The sequence below is a fragment of the Notolepis coatsorum genome (genome assembly GCF_963971535.1).
Source record: "Notolepis coatsorum genome assembly, chromosome: 4".
In the NCBI taxonomy this organism is placed as follows: domain Eukaryota; kingdom Metazoa; phylum Chordata; class Actinopteri; order Aulopiformes; family Paralepididae; genus Notolepis; species Notolepis coatsorum.
This window is the reverse complement of record NC_140168.1, coordinates 71,382,048-71,410,033: the sequence shown is the minus strand read 5'-3', so window position 1 is coordinate 71,410,033 and position 27,986 is coordinate 71,382,048. Positions and strand designations below refer to the sequence as shown.

Genomic DNA, 27,986 nt, shown 5'->3' with positions numbered 1-27,986 from the left:
AATGTCCACAGAAAAAAGGATTAGGCCTACAACAAACATGGGGTGACAGTGGCTCAGGAGGTAGAGCGGTCGTCTGGTAACTGCCCCCGGTGAACAGGTTGGCACCTTGCATGGTAGCCTCCCTCCACCGTGAATGTGTGAGTGAATGGGTGAATGTGAGGCATAAGTTGTAAAGCGCTATGGATAAATGCAGTCCATACTACTTCTACTGCTACATCTACTACTATTCATACTACTAGTACTATTACCGCTACTACTGCTTTTATTTTATTTTTTTAATTATGTTTTTGGATTTTTATTTGTTTGTACTACCGGGCAGTCCGGTAGAGAGACAGAGACAGAGGAAGAACGGGAGACAGAGTGGGGGGAAGACATTCGGCAAAGGACGCCGGGTCTGGGTCGGCCGCTTCGCGACGCAGCGCATTACATGGGTCGCCACTTGAGTGCCCTACCGCTACTACTACTACTACTACTACTACTACTACTACTACTACTACTACTACTACTACTACCATGGCCGCCTAGTTATAGTTGAAAGTGGGGGTGCAAGTATTTTTTTTATTCTTTTTTTTTTTAATTTTTAATTTTAATTTTTTTGCAAGGGGTGGTTTGGAGGGGGTCCGGCACGACCCCCTCCACGGCAGATTTTTTTACATTTAATGAACACCTGTATGTGCAATTTCCTGCAATATAGAGCCTTCAATCTTGACCAAAATAAAGCTGCTCTTTTCACTATAAAACTCAGTTTATATTGCAGTATGATAGCTATAATAACTTCACTGCGAGGGCTCTTTTAGCTAACGCTAGCTAGGCACGTATGATAGCCAATTACTATTATAATAATAATAATAATAATAACTTTCCCATCCTCCCAAAGCCCCTCCAGCCCCGTTCACATCCGCCGCACCAACAACAAGTAACAACAACAACTAATTGACGCTATCAATAGCCCCAGTGAGCGCGGCGGCTGAATGAATGAAAACTTTATTTAACAGATTGCAGAATGGGTAAAATACAGTACGGCTCAATACACACAATTGTTAAGGGGATGCAGACCAGAGAAAGACGTTTGTCTTGTTTACATCAGGGTCTGTGCTGCACCGAGTGAATCCACAGTCACTTGCTCCTCAATGGGAAACCAACCTAGATTTACCATGAAGGACTGGTTCTGGCCGAACCGTTCGTTATACAAGTATCACAGAGACATTACAAAGGTGCTCAGAGTTGCACGAGGGGTTCGCACAGAGATACGGGATGGTTTGAAAGCTCGGCGTTGCTAATAAATATTTTTTATATTTTTTTTATAAACTGCTCAAAGCGGCATTATTTCCGTCGTTGGGTGATCACAGCGCCTGCGCAGTGCGCACCATCCCGTATCTCTGGATTCACTCGGTTCAGCGCCGAGGCTCACCATACGAGAAATATTCAGTTTCAATCTGTTTGCGCATTTAGTATACAGTCACAGTGTTCGACTTACGTGATGATTTGCTCCATTTTAATGTAAACGCCGAAGAATAATCCTCACGAGTCACAATGTTATCCAATATCCAGCCTGAATTTCGAAAAAGGTTCGAAAAAGCCGCCTCCCCCAACATGTCGTATACGTCATGCCGACAAACGCCCGTGGGCACTGGATCAAACCATTAAAGTGGGGGGTCACACAATCTTTGGAAACTTAAAAACTTGCTATTAAGTGTCATTGCGTATTATTAATTTGATTGAAATTACGTAGTTATGGTTCGATAAGATTTATAAATTGGGGGGGGATATTTATATCATATGATATGATCAAAAAGTGAGGGAGCAAAAAGACAAGCTTGCTCCCCCAAGTTCAATAGTCCTAGAGCACCCGCATCTTCTGCTCCATTAAGTGGGCGCCTATGACTACTACTACTACTACTACTACTACTACTACTACTACTACTACTACTACTACTACTACTACTACTACTACTACTACTACTACTACTACTACTACTACTACTACCACTACTACTACTACTGTCTTCTACTACTACTACTACTACTACTACTACTACTACTACTCAGGCACGTGCACACATAGAGGCCAAGGGGTGCTTGAGCACCTGCCTTTTTGAGCCTCATCAAAAAAGTGCCCTTTTTGAAAAAAAATTAAAATAACGTTTTTTTTTATTTTGTTTTTTTACCGTTACGCATATAGACTGCCCTTCCAACTGAAAAATGTCAGGATAGAATCAAAATATTAGGTAAAGAGAGAGAGATGCCCCATATTCCATTGCAGTTTGCAAGGCCTCCTCAGCGTGCCTCTCCGCGGACCTATATATTTTATGCATAGCGTGGGTGGTGATGATGATGATGATAGAAACCGCTGTGGCGCATACAGTTGAATGCTGGTATTACACTCATTGAGGGACACGAAGAAGTCAAGTCCGATGGGATTTGGGAATCTCAAATACAAATCGGGATTGGAATAAAAAATGCATTTATATTAAACAATACAGAATATACAGCACTTCTTGGGGTCTGTAGGGTAAGCACTTATTCCCTCCCCCCTGAACATTTATGGAGATGTATGGGCCTTTTAAGTCAGTGATAAAAGTGTCTTTCAAGGATAAGTGAGCTCCTGCACTGATTATTATAGTTCAATATTCAATATTTGATCACCAAAACCCCCCAAAAAGCATAAAAAGGGGGCCCCCCGCCCGAAAAGGGCCCTTAAAAATTGCGCTTGCACGCTACGCGCACTCGGTTAATATATACACACAAGTGTAGTGCCCTTTTCAGCCTTTGAGCACCTGCCCCTCTAAAGTCCTGTGCACGTCCCTGCTACTACTACTACTACTACTACTACTACTACTACCACTACCACTACCACTACTACTACTACTACTACTACTACTACTACTACTACTACTACTACTACTACTACTACTACTACTATGCACACTTAGCTTGCTTTTTTTTTTTTTTTTTTTTTGTATTATTGCAAAACAAAAATTATTAAAAGTCAGTACTCAACACACAATGCATAATGAAACTAACAATCAAGGTGGCTAAAATGACATGCAAGTACAGAAACAGAAAACAAACAAAAAAGTCTATAATAATATTTTACCGTATACAGTATATATCCAATGAAATTACCAATAATTAGATAGCAGTTATAAGGAGTTGTCTGCCAACAAAGATGTTGTTTCAACAAATGTATTCACAAAACGGATTGCTAAGGTTATTGAAGAATACTGTGACCAGTAAGTAAGTACTACGTACGTCTAACTTTTCCTAACCATTTTGTGACCGCAGCATTTGCTACACTATGTGCACAAATATATTGTGATTCTGCCTAAAACCAAGACTTGACAGTGCGAGTGTTTCATTCGCATTTGCGAACTATTTAGGAGCACATGACCTAAACAGTTCGATGACCTAAAACTAACGTTAGCTGCTAATGTCAACCAAGCTGGTCCCAAAACAGTTACAACTAATCCTGGAGCTGCTCAGTGGAGTCTCTGGAGCGGAGAGGAGGGGCCGAGTCTCATGACATGAATTAGGCTAACAATCCTGATTCCTGAACCTATTTTATTCAAAAGGAAGATATTGATTTACATATACATATATATATCATCTTTTTTAATATAATCGTTTCTCCTGTGCTGGCACAAGCACCAGTGATGGGCAAGCTACTTGGAAAATGTAGCAAGCTACACTACAAGTTACTCTCGATTAAATATAGCTCAACTACAATGGAAGCTATCCCCAGAGAAATGTAGCAAGCTACACTACAAGAACATGGCAAAAATAGCTAGCTACATCGGCACTATTTTTTATTTTATTTTTTTACTTCGTGATCAAGTTTCCACCAAACAAATAGGCAGGAAAAAAAATTCTCAGTTTGATTGTTTATTATAAAACTGAAACAAGCCCTCGGTCTGGCTTTTTGTGTCATCCTTTTAACATGAACTTGTATTATGTACAAAATCCAGGAAGGCAAGTTTAGCTGGGTGCAGCCTCTACAAAAGAAAAGAAAGAGACCATTTGGTTTTATCAGTTTTTATAGTATAGTTTGTTGATTACTTTTGATGCAGTAATGGTCTTTTTCTTTTCTATTCTATCTTTATGTATTATTTATCCCTAAACTCTGCATCTTCTGAAACCTGCCCACTTTATCAACCAAAAACACACTTCTTCAATATCTGAATTGTCATTTTACTAGTATTATGCTACCATGTATATACTACTACCAACTATGCTAATATGTCTATACTACTACAGTATGTACTCGGAGTATAACACTCAAGCTTGACACTGACAAACAATACTACTTATCCTTGGCTGCTAGATATGTACCACTCCTGCTGACTTGTTGTACACAATTTGTAAGTTGCTTTGAATGAAAGTGTCAGCTAAATGACCAAATGTATTTAAATATGTAACTCACAAAACATTCCATGGCCCCAAAATCATGTGGGGACCCCCCCTGGGGGTCCTGTCCCACAGGTTGAGAACCACTGCTTTTCCCTCTTTTTTTCTTTTCTCCACCCCCATAATATTGTTCATTTTCTGCCTACAGTGAAACATCATCATGATAGCAGCTATCTGTTAGTTAAAGCTGTTGACAAAAAGTGTACTGACTTGTGTGCTGTTTGGGAACAGTTGATTTTCATCAACTCACCTGAATGTGTTCTCAAGTTAGTGCTGGACGTGTTGAGAGCAGCATATGTTTTAGCCGTTTTTTCAGTCAAACTCATAAATGTGTCCCAGATAGGGCCATGGAGAGGCATTGTTGTTATTGACATCATCATCTTCATCAATGCCATCGAACCCCTCTGCCATTTCGCGCGGACTGGTTCATGTGCATCTCTACAATTCGTAGCCGCATTTCTGCAGACCCCTCTCTGATTGGTTGAGGCCATTTCTGCAGACCCCTCTCTGATTGGCCGAGCGCGCGCATGCGCATGAGCCGCGACAAGCTCCTCTAGCCAGGAGTCGAAATTCCGTTAAGCTCCAGAGAGAGAGGCTGAAAACCCAAGTTGTTGCCCGACGGATGGGAGCCGAATCCCGGATCCGAGTTTTCTGATGAATAGCCCCAAAACATGGAGGTCGCGAACGCAATTTATACGCATGGAAGTATTGATTACGCCATAACGAATCATTAAAAAAATATACCGTTAACTGGAATATGTTGTGTGTGCCTTTACACATATGTTGGATAGGATTATGTAATTGGTTTGTCATTAAAAACCAATAATAATCGCTCGCCGGCTTCGCTGACCAGAGCTCTCTCAGATTCAAAGTTTTAATTGCAGCCTGGAACATACATGTTTCGGAACCAATGTGTAACTAGACAGTTACAATATAACATTTATATTAATTAACCCAGTTAATGCCTTAAGAGAAAGAGTCTGGTGGTCAATTGCTACGGAAATGTGTCTTACTAATAATAACTAATTCCTTGGTCAATAGAAGTCTCTGTGATACTTTCTGAATATGATTTGGGAACATCAAACGGGCAGGCCGCAAAATAACAACGTTACAATGTACAGTTTCTGACAGCTGGCTGTGTTGTGAAATGTGCATAACGTTATGAATAAACCGCGAAGTCACACGAAATAACGTTATAAGCGAATCTGGTAGTACATTTCCAATCAGAGAGGGGCTTCGCTCAACCAATCAGAGAGGGGTCTGCAGAAATGGAGCTCAACCAATCAGAGAGGGGTCTGCAGAAATGCGGCTACGAATTGTAGAGACGTGGTTCATGTAATCCGTTAAATTGCATTCATTCAATACGTCTGTGTTTTGATTTTCACTTCCTGCTTTGCGGCTGGAGTCCCGCCCTATCCTGCCTCTGATTGGCCTACCCATAATGTTTTGGCCTACCATACCCAATCGTGAGTCGTCATACTCATATCTAAACCAACCAACCAATCATAGTGGGTTTTTTTTTTTTTTTTTTTATTATTGCAAAACAAAATTATTAAAAGTCAGTACTCAACACACAATGCATAATGAAACTAACAATTAAGGTGGCTAAAATGACATGCAAGTACAGAAACAGAAAACAAAAAAAAGTATATAATAATATTTTACCGTATACAGTGTATATCCAACGAAATTACCAATTATACCAATGTCTTATACAGGATATACCCCTAATACCTATTATCTAAAACCCTACACACATATGCTCCAGCTCGAACCCCCCCCTCCCGGACCCCTCCTTGGATAGTACCTCCATTATCCCTCACTCCTAACCAGACACTACCATTATAAGCTAGCTTTTATTCTCTCCACCACTTCTAACCACATTGACATTTTGGATTCGTTGAGACCCAGAATTCTTGCTGTAGATATTTCTTGATAAATCACATCGAGATATGTAAGAAACCAAACCTTCCGGCACATTTTTTCCGGTTGAAACCAGCGTGATGCGATCAGTTTTTTAGCTACTGTGATACCCGATAAAACCAATCTCTTTAGCTGTGGATTCACTGCAAACTCAAAAACATCATTCAATAGTAATACAGAGGGGTGTACTGGTATATTCCAAGATACGAGTTTTGATAATTGATGGGTCACATCTTTCCAGAATGCCTTAACTGGTGGGCAGTCCCAATACATCCCTTCGTCTCCATTTGTACATTGGGAGCATTTTGAGTCTTGTTTAAGACCCATTCTGTTCAGTCTTATAGGAGTCAAGTATGTCCTGTGAATATAGTTAAGATTGATTTGTTGATGGTCCGGGTTCCTTGATGTAAGACGGACATTTGCCCATGCTCCTTGCCAATCAAAGTCACTTTCCAGGTCTGGTATATCCCTCCTCCAGACAGAGTCTAGTTGGAGGGTTTCATACGAGGACGTTAGTAATTGATAATAAAAACCTGATACAAAACCTCTCGATGTCTCTCTTTCATAGAAGAATTTGTGGTATATATGGTGTTCAACTGGTATGTCTAATGGAACACTGTGAGACTTCAAACATAGCCGTAACTGTAAGTAAAAAAGCCATGTGGACTCGGTGAGATAAAATTTTGTGCATATCTCTCTATAACTACAAAAACCCTGGTTGTTAAAAACATCCCCTAATGAGTGTATGCCTTGCTCTTCCCATATAGGGAATCTTATAGGACGTTTTTCAATTAAGAGTGCATTGTTATTGAATAAGGGAGTGTGATTGTGCCATTTTTGTGCCATTTTTGTGGGTTAGGATATTTTTTTTGTGTTTCACGCCATATCCGGATCGCATGGGTAATTATGGGGCCAAATTTCCGCTCACAGTGCTTGATTGGTAGTTTAGTGTGTGCTATGTCCTTCAGTCTATGTGGGGCTACTATGTTTTCTTCCAATTTTCTCCAGGATACTAATGCTTGGGGATCATAGTGGGTTTTTTACGGGGAGTTTTTTTTTCTCCTCACAGATCTTCTAGTCTAGACTGTTTCTCCCGAAAGTAGCGTGTAACGTTTCTCGTCGCTACGTCACTACTTCGTTCTATAAATAGCTCCGCTACAGAGACCGGTACCCTGGTTAAAAAGTAGCAACGCTACCAGCACGCTACTGAGAATTGTAGTTAAGCTATGTAGCGTCGCTACTTGTAGCTAGCTACTGCCCATCACTGACAAGCACTAACATAGTGTGGAGTGGAGAGATAACACATAATAACAAATGGACACATTAGCTATAATATATATATATCAGCAGCTGTAACAGAATAATTTTATTATTTTGTATTATTTACGTTTCAACTGCGTCAAGATATTAATTATAATTTTACGATTTATTCCACAGGTAGGAAGTGCAGTAGGCAAAGGCTCTGTGGCCAGTGGATTTATTTGTTACCATAGGAATCAATAGGAGCCCCGCATTTTGTGAACGAAGAGCACGAGCGGGCAGTGTATCGTATGATGAGATCGGATAGATAGAGCGGTGCGAGCCCATTTAGAATTTTGTAAGTGAGGAGCAACACTTTAAAGTAAGATCTGGCCTGGATGGGAAGCCAGTGTAGGGAGGACAGCATGGGTGTGATATGATCAAATGTTCTAGTTTTAGTTAGTATCCGTGCAGCCGCTCCAAGGTTAGCTGTAACTGAGGGGTACAATTCCCTGACTGTATTACTAGATATGATACTTACTACCACTACCTTTGTACTTAATATTCGGCCACCCAGTACACGGCATAAATATATTATGATGAACACTGTCACGTAGATGAAACGGATCCAACACAAATGTACGAATTAGAAATAGGTCTTTATTTCTACACAGCGATGGTGTGTAGAGCAAGCACTTAATCAAATCAATCACATTTATGAATGGAAATTAGTATGCACTTTTATGGCAAGAGTATTCGTCGGTATATCAATAGAGAATGTCCAATCTCTGAAGGCGCAGGTGGTACATATACGACCTGGAATAGTTTAAGGAATAACAGCAATGATACTTTAATGATTATATACTGGACACACTAGGGGGGGTTAATCCGGTCGCTTGTAAGCCGACAGGAGTAGGAGGGGGGGGGGGGTAGAATCCGGCTGCCTCATCCGGCCAAGGGTATCCCAGGTGAACCCACTGTAGTGCCGTTCAATGCGCCGGCGATCCTTGGACAACAGATGAAAGCAGGTGGACTCTTTGTGGGCCGGCGTCATCCGGTCCACGGAGGAGAGACGTGAAGCGACCTCGTCTTGCAGAGCGTCTCCTCACCTTGCGTCCTCTCCAGGGGGGGGGGTGGTTCCAACACACGGCAGTGTCGGGGGTCTTTATCCATGGAATAATCAAAGTATACAAAGCATAATCCGTGCCTGGGAAGGCGGGCTGTCGTCGGTAGAATAATCCGGTATACAGGTCCACTCGCTCGTCGGCTCTGGGGCTCCTCGGGTGCAGCTTCACGTGGGGTCAACCACCCTGGATAAGCAGCCAGTTCTCTGCCCGAAACGATGGGGTACTGACTACGGTAGTATTCTCACCGCACGAAGCACTATATATTAACAGACTATTATTAGCTTAATAGACTACGTCCAACTCGACGATATAGTGCCAAATATGACTATTCAAATATTAATATACACGATGTCTCAATACCGATGGTAGGCGAACTTGGCCTTACTCCCACACGTGGCGTCGCGGGGAGGCTTTACGTCTGTGACTCTATTGGAGGGTAAGAAACTGGACTGAAAAGGAAGTCCTACTTTAGTAGCGCAGTATATATACGCACTATGAACAAATAGTCCCATTAGTGGTGCGGTAGTCAGATTCCTACGCGGAACTAGGACTTGTTCGTACATGTGGAGCGGTACGTTTGAACTGGGTCTGAGGGGTATGGCAGCCTGGCACCAAGGTCTCGACCAATAGTAGAATGGAGACTATTATGGGATGTTCAGTAGGCTAGAATGGATATTCAATGCATATTGTACAAGGAATATACAAGGGATATCAGGGAATATTAGAGAATATACAAATACAATTAAATATATATATATAAATAAATATATATATTCGGTTTAATCTGGCCCTTCACAACAGCCACCCCCTGATTGGTCCCAGACCTAATCAGTTAAACAGAGACAGATTAATCGCGTTGTCTATTTACACATAAGGGTTTGCTGTAGGGGTCAGTCAACTTCACAAAGTCATAGGGTTATAGGGTCATGGTCATCATCGATTGTGTCTGGGAGTCGAGGCAGTTCTATGAGCCTCGCCACGGGACGGGTGTAAGTGCGACCCTGGACGAGCACTTCAGCTGCTCGGACCTTGCCGTCGGCACCGGTGATCACTTTGCTTACGCGGCCGGCCGGCCACATAGCTCTGGGCAGTGATTGATCAATAATCATGACGACTGTTCCTTCTGTCAAATTGTCTCTCTCCTTTACCCACTTCTGGCGGGTCTGTAGAGACGGTAGGTAGTGCAGTAGGAAACTGCGCCAAAACTTGTCGGCTAATACTTGGCTGTACCTCCACATTCGTCGGCCGTTCGCCTCTTCAGGCCGGTACATTGTCTGGGGTAATGCAGGATCTAGCCGCCCCATCAGGAGTGTGTTGGGGGTAACTGGGTCGATATCCGCCACATCACTGGAGACATATCCGAGGGGCTTCGAGTTAAGTACTCCCTCAATCTCCGTGAGGACTGTCATTAGGACTTCTTCCGCCACAGTCTGGGCCCCAAGTACTGCGTACAGGGCTGTCTTTATGGAGCGCACTTCTCGTTCCCAAGTGCCACCGAAGTGGGGTGCGTTTGGGGGGTTGAATTGGAAATCAACCTGTGCTGGAGCGAGGAGGGTCTTAAGTTCTGGGCCCATAGCTTGGAAGCTCTCTCTCAGCTCTCTTTCGCCGCCTTTGAAGTTTGTCCCATGATCGGACAATAGGGTAGACGGTCTTCCTTTCCGTGATGTGAATCTACGGAAGGCCATAAGGAATGAGTCTGTGCTCATGGTCGGGAGAAGCTCGATGTGTATCGCTCTGGTGGTCATGCATTTGAATACAATACCCCACCGCTTCTCGGTTCCTCTTCCTTTCTTTATGTGCAGCGGGCCAAAGCAGTCCATACCCGTTGAGTGGAATGGCTTGTCACCGATTCGGAGGCGACATGGAGGAAGGTCAGCCATCCTTGGTATGCTGGGCTGCGCGCGCCACTTGCGGCAGTCTAGACATGTTCGCTGGAAGCGTCGTACCGCCTCTCTTCCTTGTAGGATCCAGTAACGACGTCTGATTTCCGCGAAGACTCTTTCTGCTCCTGCGTGATGTACATCCTCATCGTATTTCTTTATAATCAGCTCTGTGACCTTGTGTCGGCTGTTCAATACGATCGGGTATTTAATGTCATCCGGTAGATTGGGGGCTCTGCGTAGGCGACCACCCACTCTGATGAGGGTATGAGCGTCGCTCTCGGGGGCCAGATGAATTAATCTGCTGTCGGATGGGACGGGCTTTCCTCCCTGTAGACAGGCCAATTCATCGGGGAACGAGTCTCTCTGGGCTCGCTGCAGTAGAAGCAATTCTGCTTCCTCGTAGTTAGCTGCTGACATATCAGCGGGGGACTTGCACTCCGGGTGGTACCGCAGGAATGTTCTTTGTTGTGCACTCTCTATGGACGTGCAATCGTCTATGTTAGGGTCGGTGGAGGCTACGGTGCTCAATCCACAGAACACAGACTTCTTATTTTCCACCTCCTCTGGACTTGCTTCCCTCGGGATAGGCATGGGCCACTGTCCTTCCGGGAGTCTTAGGAATGCGGGGCCGTCACTGTAGACATTGCGACGGGTGAGGTCATCCAGGGGCATCCCCCGGGTGATGACGTCAGCTGGGTTCTGTTTTGTATCAACGTAGCGCCACTCTGTTTCTCCGGTTAACTCTTCGGTTAAGTCTTGAATCTCGGTGACTCTGACTCCCACGAAGACTTTGTACTTGCATGAGTCCGATTTGATCCAGGCGAGTACCGTCGTGGAGTCTGACCACAGGATTGTTCTAGACACCGGTATGGTGAGCTCACGTTGGATGAGCGTGGCTAGGTGCGCTCCGGCTAGGGCTGCGCAGAGTTCTAGACGTGGGATAGATTGTTGCTTGCGTGGGGCTATTCTCGAGCGGGCGAGGACAAATGCTGTGTAGATCTCTCCCCCCTTCTCTTGGGCCCGCAAGTAGGCTACTGATCCGTATGCGACCTCTGAGGCGTCACTGAAGACGTGTAAGTCCATTTTACATGTCTCTGGCCTCACCGTGGGTGGGAAGTAGCTTCGGCGCATATTAACGCCTGGGAGTGAGTGGAGCTCCATCTCCCACTCTCTCCAGGTGGATGCAAGGTGTGCGGGAATGGGGTCGTCCCAGCCCTGGTCCTTGTCCCACAATGCTCGTACAATCATTTTTGCCCTGGTGGTGTACGGTAGAATACATCCTAGCGGGTCATATTGTCGGGCGAGTGTTGTGTACACACTCCGTCTGGTGGTCGGCGCCGCCGCCGGCCTTCCCTGCTCTGTAGTCAGGGGCTTGTGTCTGTAGTGAAGCGAATCTGTTTTGAATCGCCACACCAATCCCAGGGTCATCTCCTGGGCTTCTCCCGGGATTGTAGCCATCCAGGTCTCTCTGCTGGCTGCCTTGTCCTCGGAGGAGAGGCTGCGCAGTACTTGCGGATCGCTGCTGGCCCACTGCCTGAGATCAAAGCCGCCTTTGATCAATGAGGCGCGGAGTTTAATCAGGAGAGCCTCGGCTTCTTCCTGGGTTGAAAGGCTTTGTAGACAGTTGTCTACGTAGAAGCTGTTCTTTACGCTGTGTCGGACCTCTTCGTCCGCTGCTGGGTCCTCTGCTACATGTTTCTGTAGTGCAAATGTAGCACAGCAGGGGCTGCACGTCGTTCCGAAGGGGAGGACTTCCCATTGGTAGATGGCTGGGTGCTCATCTCCTGGCTTCTCTCTCCATAGGAACCGTAACAGGGGCTTGTCCGCCTCTACTAATCTCACCTGCAGGAACATTCCTTTAATGTCCCCGCTGATGGCCACCTTTTCCTGGCGGAAGCGGAGTAGAACGCCGAGTAGGGAAGGGCCGAGTGTGGGACCGGGCAGTAACTCTTTATTCAGATTTTGGGATCCGATCTGGTAGCTGCAGTTAAATACTATGCGGTCTTTACCGTTGTGATGGACCTTGTGGTGAGGCACGTACCACGATTCAGTGGTCTGGTCAGCCTCTTTAATGTCCATCTTTGTGACGTGTCCCGCTGTGATGAGCTTCTCAATCTCAGCGCGGTATACACTCTCTTGGGCGGGGTTCTTGGCTAAGCGCCGCTCCGTGTTCAGCAGGTACCATTCTGTGGCGTCTGTCTTGGCGTGGAAAGTAGGCATTCCTTCTCGCCGCAGGAGTGGCGTGGCGTATCTCAACACGCCGTTGACCGGGACTCTCTTGGTCCCTGTCTCGAGGAGGTGAATGGCGTAAATGTCATCTTTAGAGCGAATGTCTTTCTTTCCGTTCTTAAAGGGCATTTGTTCCAAGGTCCATAGCCGCTCTACGTGTTGCAGGAGTGCGGTTTCTCCCTCTGTGACTCGGGAGTGGAGACATCTAGTGGCTGTACTTCGGTTGAGAGATTTGGCGAGCGGGCCTTGGAGAGTCCATCCCAAACGGGTCTCGACTGCTGCAGGACAGCCTCGGGGTCCGGTATGAACCCGGTCTATCGGGACAATGAGGTCTGCATGGTCGGAGCCTATCAACAGGGTCGGCATAGCATTGTCTATGAGCGGGATCGGTAACTTGCGCAGATGTGCATATTTCTCCATCAGCTTGGCGACGGGGTATGTGTACCGCGACAGTCCTATTTCTTGGCTGGTGAAAGCGTCTGTAATCTGGTACCGTCGCTCAGGCTGGCCGCTTGCTGCGATAGAGAATGAGACATTCTCGCCCTTTATCGTCTTCAAATCTCGTCTTATTGTCCGAATTGTCATTTGGGTTTCGCTTCCCCGCAGCCCTAGCTGGGCCGCAGCGGAGGCGAGCAGAAGGGTCTTCTCTGACCCGTCATCGAGGACGGCGTAAGTGTCCAGGACTTTATTCTGGTAGCTTAGTGTCACACGCACTACTTTTAGGAGTACTCGGGCTCCACTGCTGCTGGCGGGATCGATGTACATGACGCTCGCTTTGCGGCTGGATGGTGCGGGTGAAGGGCGCCGTCTGTTACTGTCGTGAAGTATGTCCAGATGGGCTCCATCGCACTTGGTGCACCTTTTCTTTAAGCGGCATTCGGCTGCCATGTGTGAGCGCGCACAGCGAAAACAGCGCTTGTTGGACTTTATCCATTGACTTGCTTCCTCCGCGTTCAGCTTGGGGAAGGAGTCACATTGCGCTAGCCAGTGTTCTTTCTCACAGTAGGGGCACACTATCTTCCACTTCTCCGTTCTGGAGGGGGTACTGTGGCTCCTGCTGCTCGGTACTGACTCCGATTGGTGCATCACAGTCACCGATCTTCTTCCATCATTTAGTCGTCTGGTTCCTTCTCTGGAGCCAGGGGTGCTCCGTCCGAATGTATCTAGCCGTAGGCTGCTGACTTCTCTCGCCAGGAAGTCTGCTAGATCGAGGAGGTTCGGTTCGGGGCCATTCGGGTCTCGGTGGTCCCTCTGTCGCCTAAAACGCTCCTGTCGAGCGGGCGGCAGCTTCTCCAAGATCCTTTCCACATTTGAGTTGGCGTAAAGTTCATGCCTCCCCTTCTCTCTCTGCGCTCCCAACATCCCTACCAGGGACTGCACTCTGATGGACAGGTCGTCCAGTGCTCGATTGTCTATTGCTGGGGGTAAGCGGTCGATGTGTCGGATCTCCTGGATCACGTAATCCCATATGCGCCCATACCTCTGGTCCAATGCTACCAGCGCTGCTGTGTATGGGGTGGTGGAAGTCGCGTAGGCGAGCGCTATATTATGTGCGCGGGGTACCTTTAAGTGCTTCAGTAGGATGGCGTATTTATGGCGTTCATCCAATACATCCACCAACATGGTCTCCAGACACATGCGGAGTTCTGTATACTGGGCCCGGTTCTCTTGGGTGAAGTCGGGTACCATAGGCGTGCCAATGTATGACGCTGACTGTGGATACATCGGCGAGCGTTGGGGGAGAGGCCTCCTAGGCGAGTCTCCTCCCGCTCCTTAGTATGGGCTGGTACCGGCAGTGTACCATGGCCCGCTTGTCCAGGTGCTGATCCTCGGTGCGGGTCGTGCGTCGTGCTCACCCGTGTATAGAGTCGGGGGTCTGTAGCGCAGCTCCACGGGAGTATAGCCTGGGCTGTACCGGACCTCCTGGTCCGGTAGAGTACTGTGCTGTCGTCGGGCGTGGTTCTCCTCCTCTTCCTCTTCGTCTTCAGTTAGGTCATCCAGTGCTTGTAGTCTCTGGTTTAGCCTCTCCACAGGATATGCTGCTCCTTCCCGGTTGCTAGGTCTCGCTTGGACCGGTGGGGGGAGGTGGTCTGTGGGGGGTATAGACCTCGTCTGTTGGTCAAGTTCAGGGTTGTTTACTCGGCTAGGGGATGCCGCCCTGGAGGTGTGTCTAGACGAGTTCCTGGAGCCTCTGGCGGAGGGAGAGGGTGTTGTCCGTCTGATCAGCTGTTCTATTAGTTGCGCTTGCTGTCTGTCGCGCTCTGCGTCCCGTAGAGCACCAGCAGCTGCTCGCTGGCTGTCTGCTTGGTCTCGGGCCACATTCTCTTCTCTCTGAATGCGTCTTAGTTCTAGACGTATATGCTCTTCTTCGCTCCGCTGCTGGATCTGCAGTCGGTCGCGTTCAGCAGCGGCGTTCAGGCTGATGAGGAAGGCCTGCTGTAGGGTCCTCTCTGCCTCGCTGGGAGAAGGCGGTTGTATAGGGGAGCCTTCCCTCGGGGTACTCCTTGCGGAGCCTTGGAGCTCTATCTCCACGGTGCTCTCCCCGTCTTCTTCCGTGCCGAGTTCTCTCTCGGTAGCGTTGTATTCCTCCCGGGACTCATCAGGGACTACTTCTTCAGTACTGGCGGGGTGTGAAGTCATGTCTGGTTCCCACTGGTCCCCACCGTGAACTTGGTCAGTTACATTAGAGCCCGTAGGGGCCTCTATGGTCGGGGTAGTCTGGGCGTTGGGGTTAGACATACTTTTACTTTCTAGTTTTACCGCGTTTACTGTTAGTAGAAGACTAGGTTGTTGACTGACAGCGTAGGCCTCTAAGTACTGAGGGAGCCGTCGTTCGCGCTGCAGGCGTTGGTTAGGAGGATCGTTTCGTGGAGTGTTCATCATAGGCCATTTCAATATTAATAACACTATATTAATATTACACTAATTACCATCCGGCTCGAAGGACCAATTGTAACTGAGGGGTACAATTCCCTGACTGTATTACTAGATATGATACTTACTACCACTACCTTTGTACTTAATATTCGGCCACCCAGTACACGGCATAAATATATTATGATGAACACTGTCACGTAGATGAAACGGATCCAACACAAATGTACGAATTAGAAATAGGTCTTTATTTCTACACAGCGATGGTGTGTAGAGCAAGCACTTAATCAAATCAATCACATTTATGAATGGAAATTAGTATGCACTTTTATGGCAAGAGTATTCGTCGGTATATCAATAGAGAATGTCCAATCTCTGAAGGCGCAGGTGGTACATATACGACCTGGAATAGTTTAAGGAATAACAGCAATGATACTTTAATGATTATATACTGGACACACTAGGGGGGGTTAATCCGGTCGCTTGTAAGCCGACAGGAGTAGGAGGGGGGGGGGGGTAGAATCCGGCTGCCTCATCCGGCCAAGGGTATCCCAGGTGAACCCACTGTAGTGCCGTTCAATGCGCCGGCGATCCTTGGACCACAGATGAAAGCAGGTGGACTCTTTGTGGGCCGGCGTCATCCGGTCCACGGAGGAGAGACGTGAAGCGACCTCGTCTTGCAGAGCGTCTCCTCACCTTGCGTCCTCTCCAGGGGGGGGGGGGTTCCAACACACGGCAGTGTCGGGGGTCTTTATCCATGGAATAATCAAAGTATACAAAGCATAATCCGTGCCTGGGAAGGCGGGCTGTCGTCGGTAGAATAATCCGGTATACAGGTCCACTCGCTCGTCGGCTCTGGGGCTCCTCGGGTGCAGCTTCACGTGGGGTCAACCACCCTGGATAAGCAGCCAGTTCTCTGCCCGAAACGATGGGGTACTGACTACGGTAGTATTCTCACCGCACGAAGCACTATATATTAACAGACTATTATTAGCTTAATAGACTACGTCCAACTCGACGATATAGTGCCAAATATGACTATTCAAATATTAATATACACGATGTCTCAATACCGATGGTAGGCGAACTTGGCCTTACTCCCACACGTGGCGTCGCGGGGAGGCTTTACGTCTGTGACTCTATTGGAGGGTAAGAAACTGGACTGAAAAGGAAGTCCTACTTTAGTAGCGCAGTATATATACGCACTATGAACAAATAGTCCGATTAGTGGTGCGGTAGTCAGATTCCTACGCGGAACTAGGACTTGTTCGTACATGTGGAGCGGTACGTTTGAACTGGGTCTGAGGGGTATGGCAGCCTGGCACCAAGGTCTCGACCAATAGTAGAATGGAGACTATTATGGGATGTTCAGTAGGCTAGAATGGATATTCAATGCATATTGTACAAGGAATATACAAGGGATATCAGGGAATATTAGAGAATATACAAATACAATTAAATATATATATATAAATAAATATATATATTCGGTTTAATCTGGCCCTTCACAACATTAGCACTGTTGCCTGTGGTCTGAGCGAGGTTTTTTGAGGTTTTTTTCTGTGGTATTTACTGTATTGTATAGACATATACTGTACTCAGGGGCGTGCACAGACAATTCTTTTCCGTGGATAGTAGTATACATTTACGTCTTCATATTTTTCATCGATAGTATACATTTCCGTCTTCATATTTTTCGTGGATAGTAGCATACATTTCCGTCTTCATATTTTTCGTGGGTAGTAGCATACATTTCCGTTTTCATATTTTCCGTGGATAGTAGCATACATTTCCGTCTTCATATTTGAAAAGAAAATTGGGGCAAAAGGGCAGGGGCTCCTGCCCCCCTTCGGCCCTATCTGTGCATGCCACTGACAGTACTACATATACAGCCGGTCAGTTAATCTTCTTGGTCTGTGGTTTTATTCCTCAGTGACGTCTCCAGGATACCTGACAGTGCTCAGCTGGAATCAGGTAAGTTCACAACTTTAGAATGTGTGTGTTCATTGTCTAGTTGACTGACTGAGCTCTTGATACAAGGACTAACACTAGACAACATGTTGTCATTCTCTAGTTGACTGACTGAGCTCTTGATACAATGACTAACACTAGACAACATGTTGTCATTCTCTAGTTGACTGACTGAGCTCTTGATACAATGACTAACACTAGACAACATGTTGTCATTCTCTAGTTGACTGACTGAGCTCTTGATACAATGACTAACACTAGACAACATGTTGTCATTCTCTAGTAGTTGACTGACTGAGCTCTTGATACAATGACTAACACTAGACAACATGTTGTCATTCTCTAGTTGACTGACTGAGCTCTTGATACAATGACTAACACTAGACAACATGTTGTCATTCTCTAGTTGACTGACTGAGCTCTTGATACAAGGACTAACACTAAACAACCGGTAAATACGACTTAACTCTTGATACAACGACTAACGCTAGACATCCGGTATATGACTGAGATCTTGATACTACTGCATACTACTACATACAGATAGTACTGACTATCTGTATGTCATGTATGTCATATATGTCTATATGAATTGAAAATGGGGGACCCTGATGGAAACAAGACAAACGTCTTTCTCAGGTCTGCATCCCCTTAACAATTGTATGTATTGAGCCGTACTGTATTGTACCCATTCTGCAATCTGTTAAATAAAGTTTTCATTCATTCATTCATTCATTCATACAAGGACCAACACTAGACAACAGGTGAATATGACTGAGATCTTGATACAAGGACCAACACTAGACAACAGGTAAATATGACTGAGCTCTTGATACAAGGACCAACACTAGACGGGAGCATGTCTATGTTCCCCGGGTCCTATGTTCCCCCGGGTTCTATGTTCCCCGCTTGATTGATTGATTGATTGAACATTTTAGACCACCAGCCCTGATTCCAAACTCTAACCTTAACCAACTTCGAAAGAGGGCCTACGTTTAACCAGTTCGAAACAAGGCGGACATTAATAATTAATAAAATAATCAAACTAAAAAATAAATTCAATCTATTAATCAATCAAGCGGGGAACATAGGACCCGGGGAACATACGACCCGGGGAACATAGGACCCGGGGAACATAGGGATGATCCCCACTAGACAACAGGTAAATGACTGAGCTCTTGATACAAGGACCAACGCTAGACAACGCGCACAGGTTTTAATAGTATTTTCTTGTGGCTCTAAAAGGTTTGTTTACATTTATATTGTTTGCAAACACTGGAGTAAACGCTGAGGTTACCCTAATTTAAGGACAAGCTTACAAAACAAGACACAGTTATCAAGTTCTTAACGGCCAACTGAACAGTGTCAATGATACAGATGGTCATGACAATCATTCAAAGAAGAAACAATATCATTCATATAAATAGTGAAAAGGACAGGACCCAACACTGAACCTTGCGGCAAACTTTTAGTTATAGACAAGAACAAATTGTCATATAAATGAACCTTTTTATTTAATTTTTTTAATCCTCTCTTTCTCAGATTTTTCTCTGTTTTTCTCCACGGCCCAATTTAGTCGTTGTGCCAATTCCCCCCCTCCCCTACCTGTTTGTTCTGCGCATGTTCTCCTACTGGTCGGTACAAGGGAATCCTGAAGTCATCCGCATGCTTCCTCCGACACGCGCGGCGACAGCCAGTGACTCTTTTTTTCACCTGGCAGCGAGGACTCTCATTGGTGAAGTGTAACACGTGGGAGGTCACGCTGCCTTCATCAAGTCCTGCCTCCGCTGAGCACGCGCCCAGACCTGACCTGTAGGCGTCGCTGTCCACAACGCCAGATTCCCACCCGTTGACTTCCTTCCCCCTAACCCAGCCAAACGGGTTAGTATAGCGATCAGCCCAAGCCAAGGCAATGCTGACTCCGGGAGTCGAGACCGCAGCCTCTTGCATTGGTGACGAGCGCATTCCTCCGCTACGCCACCTGACCACCCTTTAAATATAGAACCTTTTTAAGGGTTTAAAATTCATCTTGCTGCTGTGTCTAGGCTCCAGTTCCTTTGAGTCTCAGAAGATGGGTCCAGCCATATCAGTCACATCTCCCATGAGCCCTGGGATGCTGAGGGATGCGCAGTACATGTCCGGACAGGTCTCTGTAAGTACCCAGCATGCACTGCAACACCACCCCTCAGTCAATCACATTCTGATTGTATGAATAAGCAGTTTGATAAGCAGTTGTGTTTGATTGTATGATAAGCAGTACGCTGGAAATAATAATACTACAGTAGGAACTAAAAGTAGTAGTTGTGAGAACTACATCTACTACAACTACAACTACTACCTTACTGCTACTACTACTACTACTACTACTACTACTACTACTACTACTACTACTACTACTACTACTACTACTACTACTACTACTACTACTACAACTACAACTACTACTTTACTGCTGCTACTACTACTACTACTACTACTACTACTACTACAACTACTAGAACTACAACTACAACATCTACTACTATAACTACTACTACATCTACAACTACTACTACTGCTACTACTAGAACTACAACTACATCTACTAGAACTACAACTACATCTACTACAACAACAACAACTACTACTACTAATAGAACTACAACTACAACACCTACTACTACTACTACTACTACTACTACTACTACTACTACTACTACTACTACTACTACTACTACTACTACTACAATACCTACTACTACTGCTACTCTATCAGTATTTCCTGGTTAGTGGTTATAGGTATACTAGTCAGATATATGCTCTACAGAGAGTAGTCACAGTAGAAGTCTTATTTCTTATGAAACAGCTGCTGCTGCTCCACCCAGACCTGTTATCTATTCTGTTATTCTGTTTTCATTCATTTATATGTATTGATACTGTTTCTATGTATTTATGATGATGTTGTGTTTTTGGCTAGCCCCATACAGAGTCATTCATCTATATGTTTCAATGTTGTTGGCTACTAGTCCCATACAGAGTCATCCATCTATATGTTTCAATGTTGTTGGCTACTAGTCCCATACAGAGTCATCCATCTATATGTTTCAATGTTGTTGGCTACTAGTCCCATACAGTGTCATTCATCTATGTGTCAATGTTGTTGGCTACTAGTCCCATACAGAGTCATCCATCTATGTGTCAATGTTGTTGGCTACTAGTCCCATACAGAGTCATCCATCTATATGTTTCAATGTTGTTGGCTACTAGTCCCATACAGAGTCATCCATCTATATGTTTCAATGTTGTTGGCTACTAGTCCCATACAGAGTCATCCATCTATGTGTCAATGTTGTTGGCTACTAGTCCCATACAGAGTCATCCATCCATATGTTCTGATGTTGTTTCTATGTTTTGATGATGTTGGCTGGCCCCATACAGAGTCCGTGCCTTACTAGAAGAACCACGCCTTTTGTTCCTAGGGTTCAGGTAACACAGTAGAACAGATAGATACAGTACTACTGTTAGAAACACCCCTCTCTCTCTCTCTCTCTCTCTCTCTCTCTCTCTCTCTCTCTCTCTCTCTCTCTCTCTCTCTCTCTCTCTCTCTCTCTCTCTCTCTCTCTCTCTCTCTCTCTCTCTCTCTCTCTCTCTCTCTCTCTCTCTCTCTCTCTGGTGTGATATAGTATGTAGATGGTAGAAGTTTGCTGTGTTTTGCTGTGTTGTGTGTACTAATCCATATAAATGTTTTCATGGACAGCAGGACTGTGTTCAAACTCACATTCAATTCAGTTGATTCAAATGGATTTATTTATCTAAAAACGTTTGGCCTGAGAAGTTTGTCCTGTCCACTATATTGGGAAATATCTGAGAATGAATGCTTTGTTATTAGCAAATAAGAAAGTTACACTTTCTACATACAGTCTTATTAATGATAGATGGTGGAGTTGAAAGGGAACTGAGATATGAGGTTTATTATTCTTGAGGGATGATAAACTGACCTCAGTCCTGTTTAGAAGCAGTTGGTGTTTCAGCACAACCCTGTTCAGAAAGCTGAAACCAAACTGCTCCCAGACCTGTTCTGACTCTAGTCAGTCAGTCAGTCAGTCAGTCAGTCAGTCAGTCAGTCAGTCAGTCAGTCAGTCAGTCAGTCAGTCAGTCAGTCAGTCAGTCAGTCAGTCAGTCAGTCAGTCAGTCAGTCAGTCAGTCAGTCAGTCAGTCAGTCAGTCAGTCAGTCAGTCAGTTGTCAGTCGTCAGTCAGTCAGTAACAGTGAGTGTGCTGTTGCCCCCTGCAGGTGAAGTTGTGGTATGACAAGGTGGGCCACCAGCTCATAGTCACCATCCTGGGAGCGAAGGACCTCCCTGCTAGAGAGGACGGGAGACCCCTCAACCCATACGTCAAGATCTACTTCCTGCCCGATAGAAGGTAATGTAGAGATAAAACACATAGAGATACATAGAGATAAAACACATATAGATGTATAATTGTATATAGATAAAACACATACACAATACATCTGGATGGGGATCTTTATGAAATATTCTGTTTGCTTGGAAACACGCGAGACGAGACTAACAGCTGGTTAAATCTTTTAACCCCTTCAGCGACAAGAGCAAGAGGAGAACGAAGACGGTGAAGAAGTCAGTAGAACCCAAGTGGAACCAGACCTTCATGTACTCTCCTGTCCACCGCCGAGAGTTCAGAGAGAGAATGCTGGAGCTGACCCTCTGGGACCAGGCCAGGGTTAGAGAAGAGGAGAGCGACTTCCTGGGAGAGGTGAGACAGACAGACAGGACAGACAGACAGACAGACAGACAGACAGACAGACAGACAGACAGACAGACAGACAGACAGACAGACAGACAGACAGACAGACAGACAGACAGACAGACAGGTAACAGGCCAGGGTTAGAGAAGAGGAGAGCGACTTCCTGGGCGAGGTGAGACAGAGAGACAGAGAGACAGACAGACAGACAGACAGACAGACAGACAGACAGACAGACAGGTAACAGGCCAGGGTTAGAGAAGAGGAGAGCGACTTCCTGGGAGAGGTGAGACAGAGAGACAGACAGGCAGACAGACAGACATACAGACAGACAGACAGACAGACAGACAGACAGACAGACAGACAGACAGACAGACAGACAGACAGACAGACAGACAGACAGACAGACAGACAGACAGACAGACAGACAGACAGGTAACAGGCCAGGGTTAGAGAAGAGGAGAGCGACTTCCTGGGAGAGGTGAGACAGAGAGACAGAGAGACAGACAGACAAACAGACAGACAGACAGGTAACAGGCCAGGGTTAGAGAAGAGGAGAGCGACTTCCTGGGAGAGGTGAGACAGACAGACAGACAGAAAGGGGAGCCCCCAGTAACATTATCTTTGTTGTTACAGAACCAAAGCCATAGATAAGACTATATATAATATAAACATAGAGTAACAAAGATACAAATGTAAGCATATTAAGATAGAAGTGTGTGTGTGTGTGTGTGTGTGTGTGTGTGTGTGTGTGTGTGTGTGTGTGTGTGTGTGTGTGTGTGTGTGTGTGTGTGTGTGTGTGTGTGTGTGTGTGTGTGTGTGTGTGTGTGTGTGCTCGTCATGACCGTATTGTGGACATTGTGTCTGATGCTGTACGGAACATATCATATCACCATCTAGTGCAGCAATGTACAAACATGCCAGAGTGAAACCAGAGTGGTTTGGCCTTACCAACGATGTCTTTGCTAACATACCAAATACACTGGACGTTGTTTTTGTTGACACCAGCCACAGGGAGGTGCTGGTCATAGAAGTAGGCTGTACCTTTGATCTGTACATGGACCAGGCCTTCCGGGACAAGTATATCAAATACCAACCACTGCTCAGTGTGATGGCTGACCTTGGGTATAAGTGTAGATATAGTGTACTTGTATTCGGAAGTCTTGGCCATGTATACAAATGCACCATGACCGGTCTGAGAATTGCTGCAATGTCTAAAAGAAAAGCCAAACAAATTGCCAAATATTGCTCTGTCTCAGCTATTATTGGCAGCTTAGCCACGTGGAGAAGGAGGTGCTATGTGTACCCTTAAGTGTTCAGTGCTGCTTGGCCCTGATACATTTGATTCCCTGTTTATGTAATTTAATTTGTGGAACCAAATAAAGTATTAAAATGTGTGTGTGTGTGTGTGTGTGTGTGTGTGTGTGTGTGTGTGTGTGTGTGTGTGTGTGTGTGTGTGTGTGTGTGTGTGTGTGTGTGTGTGTGTGTGTGTGTGTGTGTGTGTGTGTGTGTGTGTGTGTGTGTGTGTGTGTGTGTGTGTGTGTGTGTGTGTGTGTGTGTGTGTGTGTGTATAGATCCTGATAGAGTTGGAGACGGCTCTGCTAGACGACCAGCCTCACTGGTACAAGCTACAGACACATGACCTGTCCTCCCTGCCGCTGCCCAACCCCTCCCCCTTCGTGCAGAGACGCCTGCTACAAGGAGAGAGTCCTACCAGACGCCTGCAGAGTAAGACACACACATAGACACACACACACACACACACACACACATAGACACACATAGACACACACACACACACGCACACACACACACACACACACACACACACACACACACACACACACACACACACACACACACACACACACACATATATACACACACAGATACACACACATCTCCTACCAGACCGCCTGCAGAGTAAGACACACATAGACACACACACACACACATAGACACACACACACAGATACACATAGACACACACACACATAGACACACACATCTCTTACAAGACTCCTTGCACACATACACATGCACACACATAGAAACACCGAAGTGTACCGTTTAGGGTTGTACTAGAAAACTATTGCGATACCCAGCTGTGAAAAAACGGTTCAATACTATTTTATTAGTATCCCTGCTTTTAGAATATTAGCCTGATGTGTATTTTCTGAGTTGAGTGGATGCGTGGCCGGAGAAGTGTGTGTGAGAGAGAGAGAGCATGCTTTGCAGTGTCGACTGAGCGTCTCTCTATTTCTCTCTCTCTCTCTCTCTCTCTCTCTCTCTCTCTCTCTCTCTCTCTCTCTCTCTCTCTCTCTCTCTCTCTCTCTCTCTCTCTCTCTCTCTGTGTGTGTGTGTACATTTGCTATAGGCTACTCTTTTTGACATGAATTAGGCTAACACTCCTATCCTGAACCTATTTTATTCAAAAGGAAGATATTGATTTACATTATGTATATATATCATCTTTAAATATAATGTTATCTCCTGTGCTGGCACAAGCACTAACATAGTATGGAGTCTAGAGACAAGACATAATACACAACATACAATATACAACAAATGGACATTAGCTATTACATTTCAGCAGCATCCAAATATTATAATTTCAATTATTTCTAATTAAATTAAAATTTAATTAAATTAAAATTAAATTTTATAAAGAATTTTCCATATTCTGTCATCTAATAATATATTACATTAAATCAAATAAAATGTATTTGTATAGCCCGAGATCACATGGAATAGCCCCCATGGGCTGTACAAGTCTTAACTCAAGAAGAAACATCACAATAGCATCAAAACACCATAAAATCCAAATGTGCGACACTCCCAGACTTTCCCCAATGAAGATAAGGAACAACTCACTAAAAACCTAGCAATAAGAGAAAAAACCACCACAGGCGGTGTGGAGGAGAGAAACCTCAGATGGGCTGTTCAAAGGGGATCCCCCAACTGGATGTCGGTGATAATATATCTTTTCATATCAGGAAAAGTCTGATATTTTAGGTTTTTGCCGTGGTATCATTTTAGAATCGGTATCGTCATACTTAGGCTGGTATCGGTATCGAAGCAACACTAGTACATAATGCAGCCTCTTAACCACCAAAATATATGAATGAATACAAAGACACACAGTTGTTGGAGATCATACTTTTAAATGCAGCAAGAGAAGGAAGAACATTCAGCTTCAGAGTCAGTTGGAGGGCATTCCAGGTGTTGGAAGCATCAAGGGAAAAAGCAGTTTTTCCAAGTTCAGAGCAAACTCGAGGAACCCTAAGTAACCAAACAGTCATTTGAACGTGTAGAATAGGTTCCAAGAGTCCATTCAAACAGTGTTGTGATGTAAATGAACTAGGAAATGGGATAAACCCAGCACGTTTTCATTTATACGCCGATGATACAGTTGGTTACACAGTGGCTTCCTCTTTAACTCAGGCCATAGAGCAATCTACAGGATGCTTTTAATACACTACAACACTCCTTGCTAAGGCTAAGACTGGTCCTTATTCCTTAATGCAAAAAAGACCAAGTACATGACCTTCTCTCGCTCTCGAGCTAATACAGCTGTCCCCCCGATTCTGACACTGGAAGGGACATGCCTTGACAAAGTAGCATCCTATAAATTGATGAAAAGATGGCCTTTGATGTTCATATTGGGAACCTACTGAAAAAACTTAGACCTAAACTGGGCTTTTTCTTCCGGTTAAAGAAATGTTTCCCGTCTGAAGCCAGGAAGAGAATTGTGCAGAGTTCCTTTCTGCCTGTATTAGACTATGGCGATGTGATCTATATGCATGCTCCTTCCTCCCTGCTTAAAAAGCTGGATTCTGCGTACCATACTGCCATACGTTTTGTAACGGGTGCAGGCTCTCGCACCCACCACTGCACTTTGTATCAGTCATTAGGATGGTCCTCTCTGTACCAAAGAAGACAATCATACATGTTGATTTTTATCCTTAAGTCATTGCTAGGTAAGCTGCCCTTATATATCTCCAGACTTCTGTCCTTTTATACTTGCTTTTTTAATACCAGACGAGCAGCAAATGGGATGCTGTTAAATGTTCCTTTGATGCAGTCAGAGCTTGGTAAAGCTGCATTCTCCCACTATGCTCCCTTTTTATGGAATATGTTGCAAGTAAAACTTTGTCTACAGGCACTTCCTACTGTGAATGCTTTTAAAGGTATGCTACGATTGGCCCTTTATGAAACATGTAACTGTTTTACCTGATGCTATTGTTGATGTGATTATGCTCCTTGCCACTGCACAAATGACCCTCTGTATTTATATTTGAATTGTATGTTTTTTGTTTAATGCCCTGTTTTATGTTGAAACTTGTTGTGTGCTGTGTTGGTCAGGACTCCCTGGAAGAAGAGATCTTGTATCTCAATGGGACATTCCTGGATAAATAAAGGATAAAAAAAATTAAAATAAAAAGGAGGACGCTTACCAATAAGGGTTTTAAAATTAAACGAATACCAATGATAGTTATGTCTTTCAACCAGAGAAGGCCATCCAACCTTTTCATAAAGGACACAGTGGTGGGTATCATATATATCGCCAGTAATACAACTGAGGGCAGAATGATAGACAGAGTCCAGAGGTTTTGAGACAAGCTCCAGAGATCCTTTCACTACCACACTACCAAAGGGTTAACCCTTTAACTGCGACAATACAAAAGGTTAACCCTTTCACTACCACACTACCAAAGGGTTAACCCATTCACTGCGACAATACAGAAGGTTAACCCTTTCACTACCACACTACAGACGGTTAACCGTCTGTAGTGTGGTAGTGAAAGGGTTCAAATGAAACCTGATGGCTCTCAGTTCAGTTTAGCCACTAACAGTAGGTTAACGTCACTAACTTGGACTAGTAGCCGCCGATGAGAATGGGAGAGCGTCTCCTTTGCTAGAGGCTAGACGCCATGCAGTGCCACCTGGGTAATGCAGAATCTGCCTGGCCCTAACTAAACTACATTACCCATGAGCACTGGCAGCACCTGTGAGAACTGCCGCTATGCAAGAAAAAGTCACTGTACGCCAAATGTAGAAGTGCATGTACTGTGTACCAGAGAATGCCAGCTCCACTTCAAGCACCGCTGGTTGACAAGCTCTCCTGTGTAAGAGCACCAACACACGAGGCAAGCTGCACACACACACCAGGCAAGCTGCACACACACACCAGGCAAGCTGCACCAACACACGAGGCAAGCTGCACCAACACACGAGGCAAGCTGCACACACACACGAGGCAAGCTGCACCAACACACGAGGCAAGCTGCACCAACACACGAGGCAAGCTGCACCAACACACGAGGCAAGCTGCACACACACACCAGGCAAGCTGCACACACACACCAGGCAAGCTGCACACACACACCAGGCAAGCTGCACACACACACCAGGCAAGCTGCTAGCCCCTTTCGTGACTTTCGGTTTGCAAGCCTGTGGCTTTTGTGACCGGAGTCACTTGCCCACCCGCCCCGATCACCCAGTAGCGAAACGACCAAGCGTCGTCAAGGGGCTCGCGGTGTGTCAAGAATACATCAGATCTGAATTTCAAAGATACCCAGCGTACAATATGG

At 45.3% G+C, this 27,986-nt stretch overlaps 1 protein-coding gene across 1 annotated transcript in view; it reads left to right on the top strand.

Annotated features, from left to right (window-relative positions):
* rims2b (regulating synaptic membrane exocytosis 2b) overlaps positions 1-27,986 on the top strand; it is a gene marked incomplete at both ends in the record, with an annotated part of 270,766 nt that overhangs the window by 126,378 nt on the left and 116,402 nt on the right. Inside the window, 6 exon segments of the mRNA XM_084311974.1 lie at positions 17,613-17,653; positions 19,696-19,802; positions 21,068-21,115; positions 21,922-22,052; positions 22,232-22,403; positions 23,967-24,120. Coding sequence (XP_084168100.1) covers positions 17,613-17,653; positions 19,696-19,802; positions 21,068-21,115; positions 21,922-22,052; positions 22,232-22,403; positions 23,967-24,120 — 653 coding nt within the window.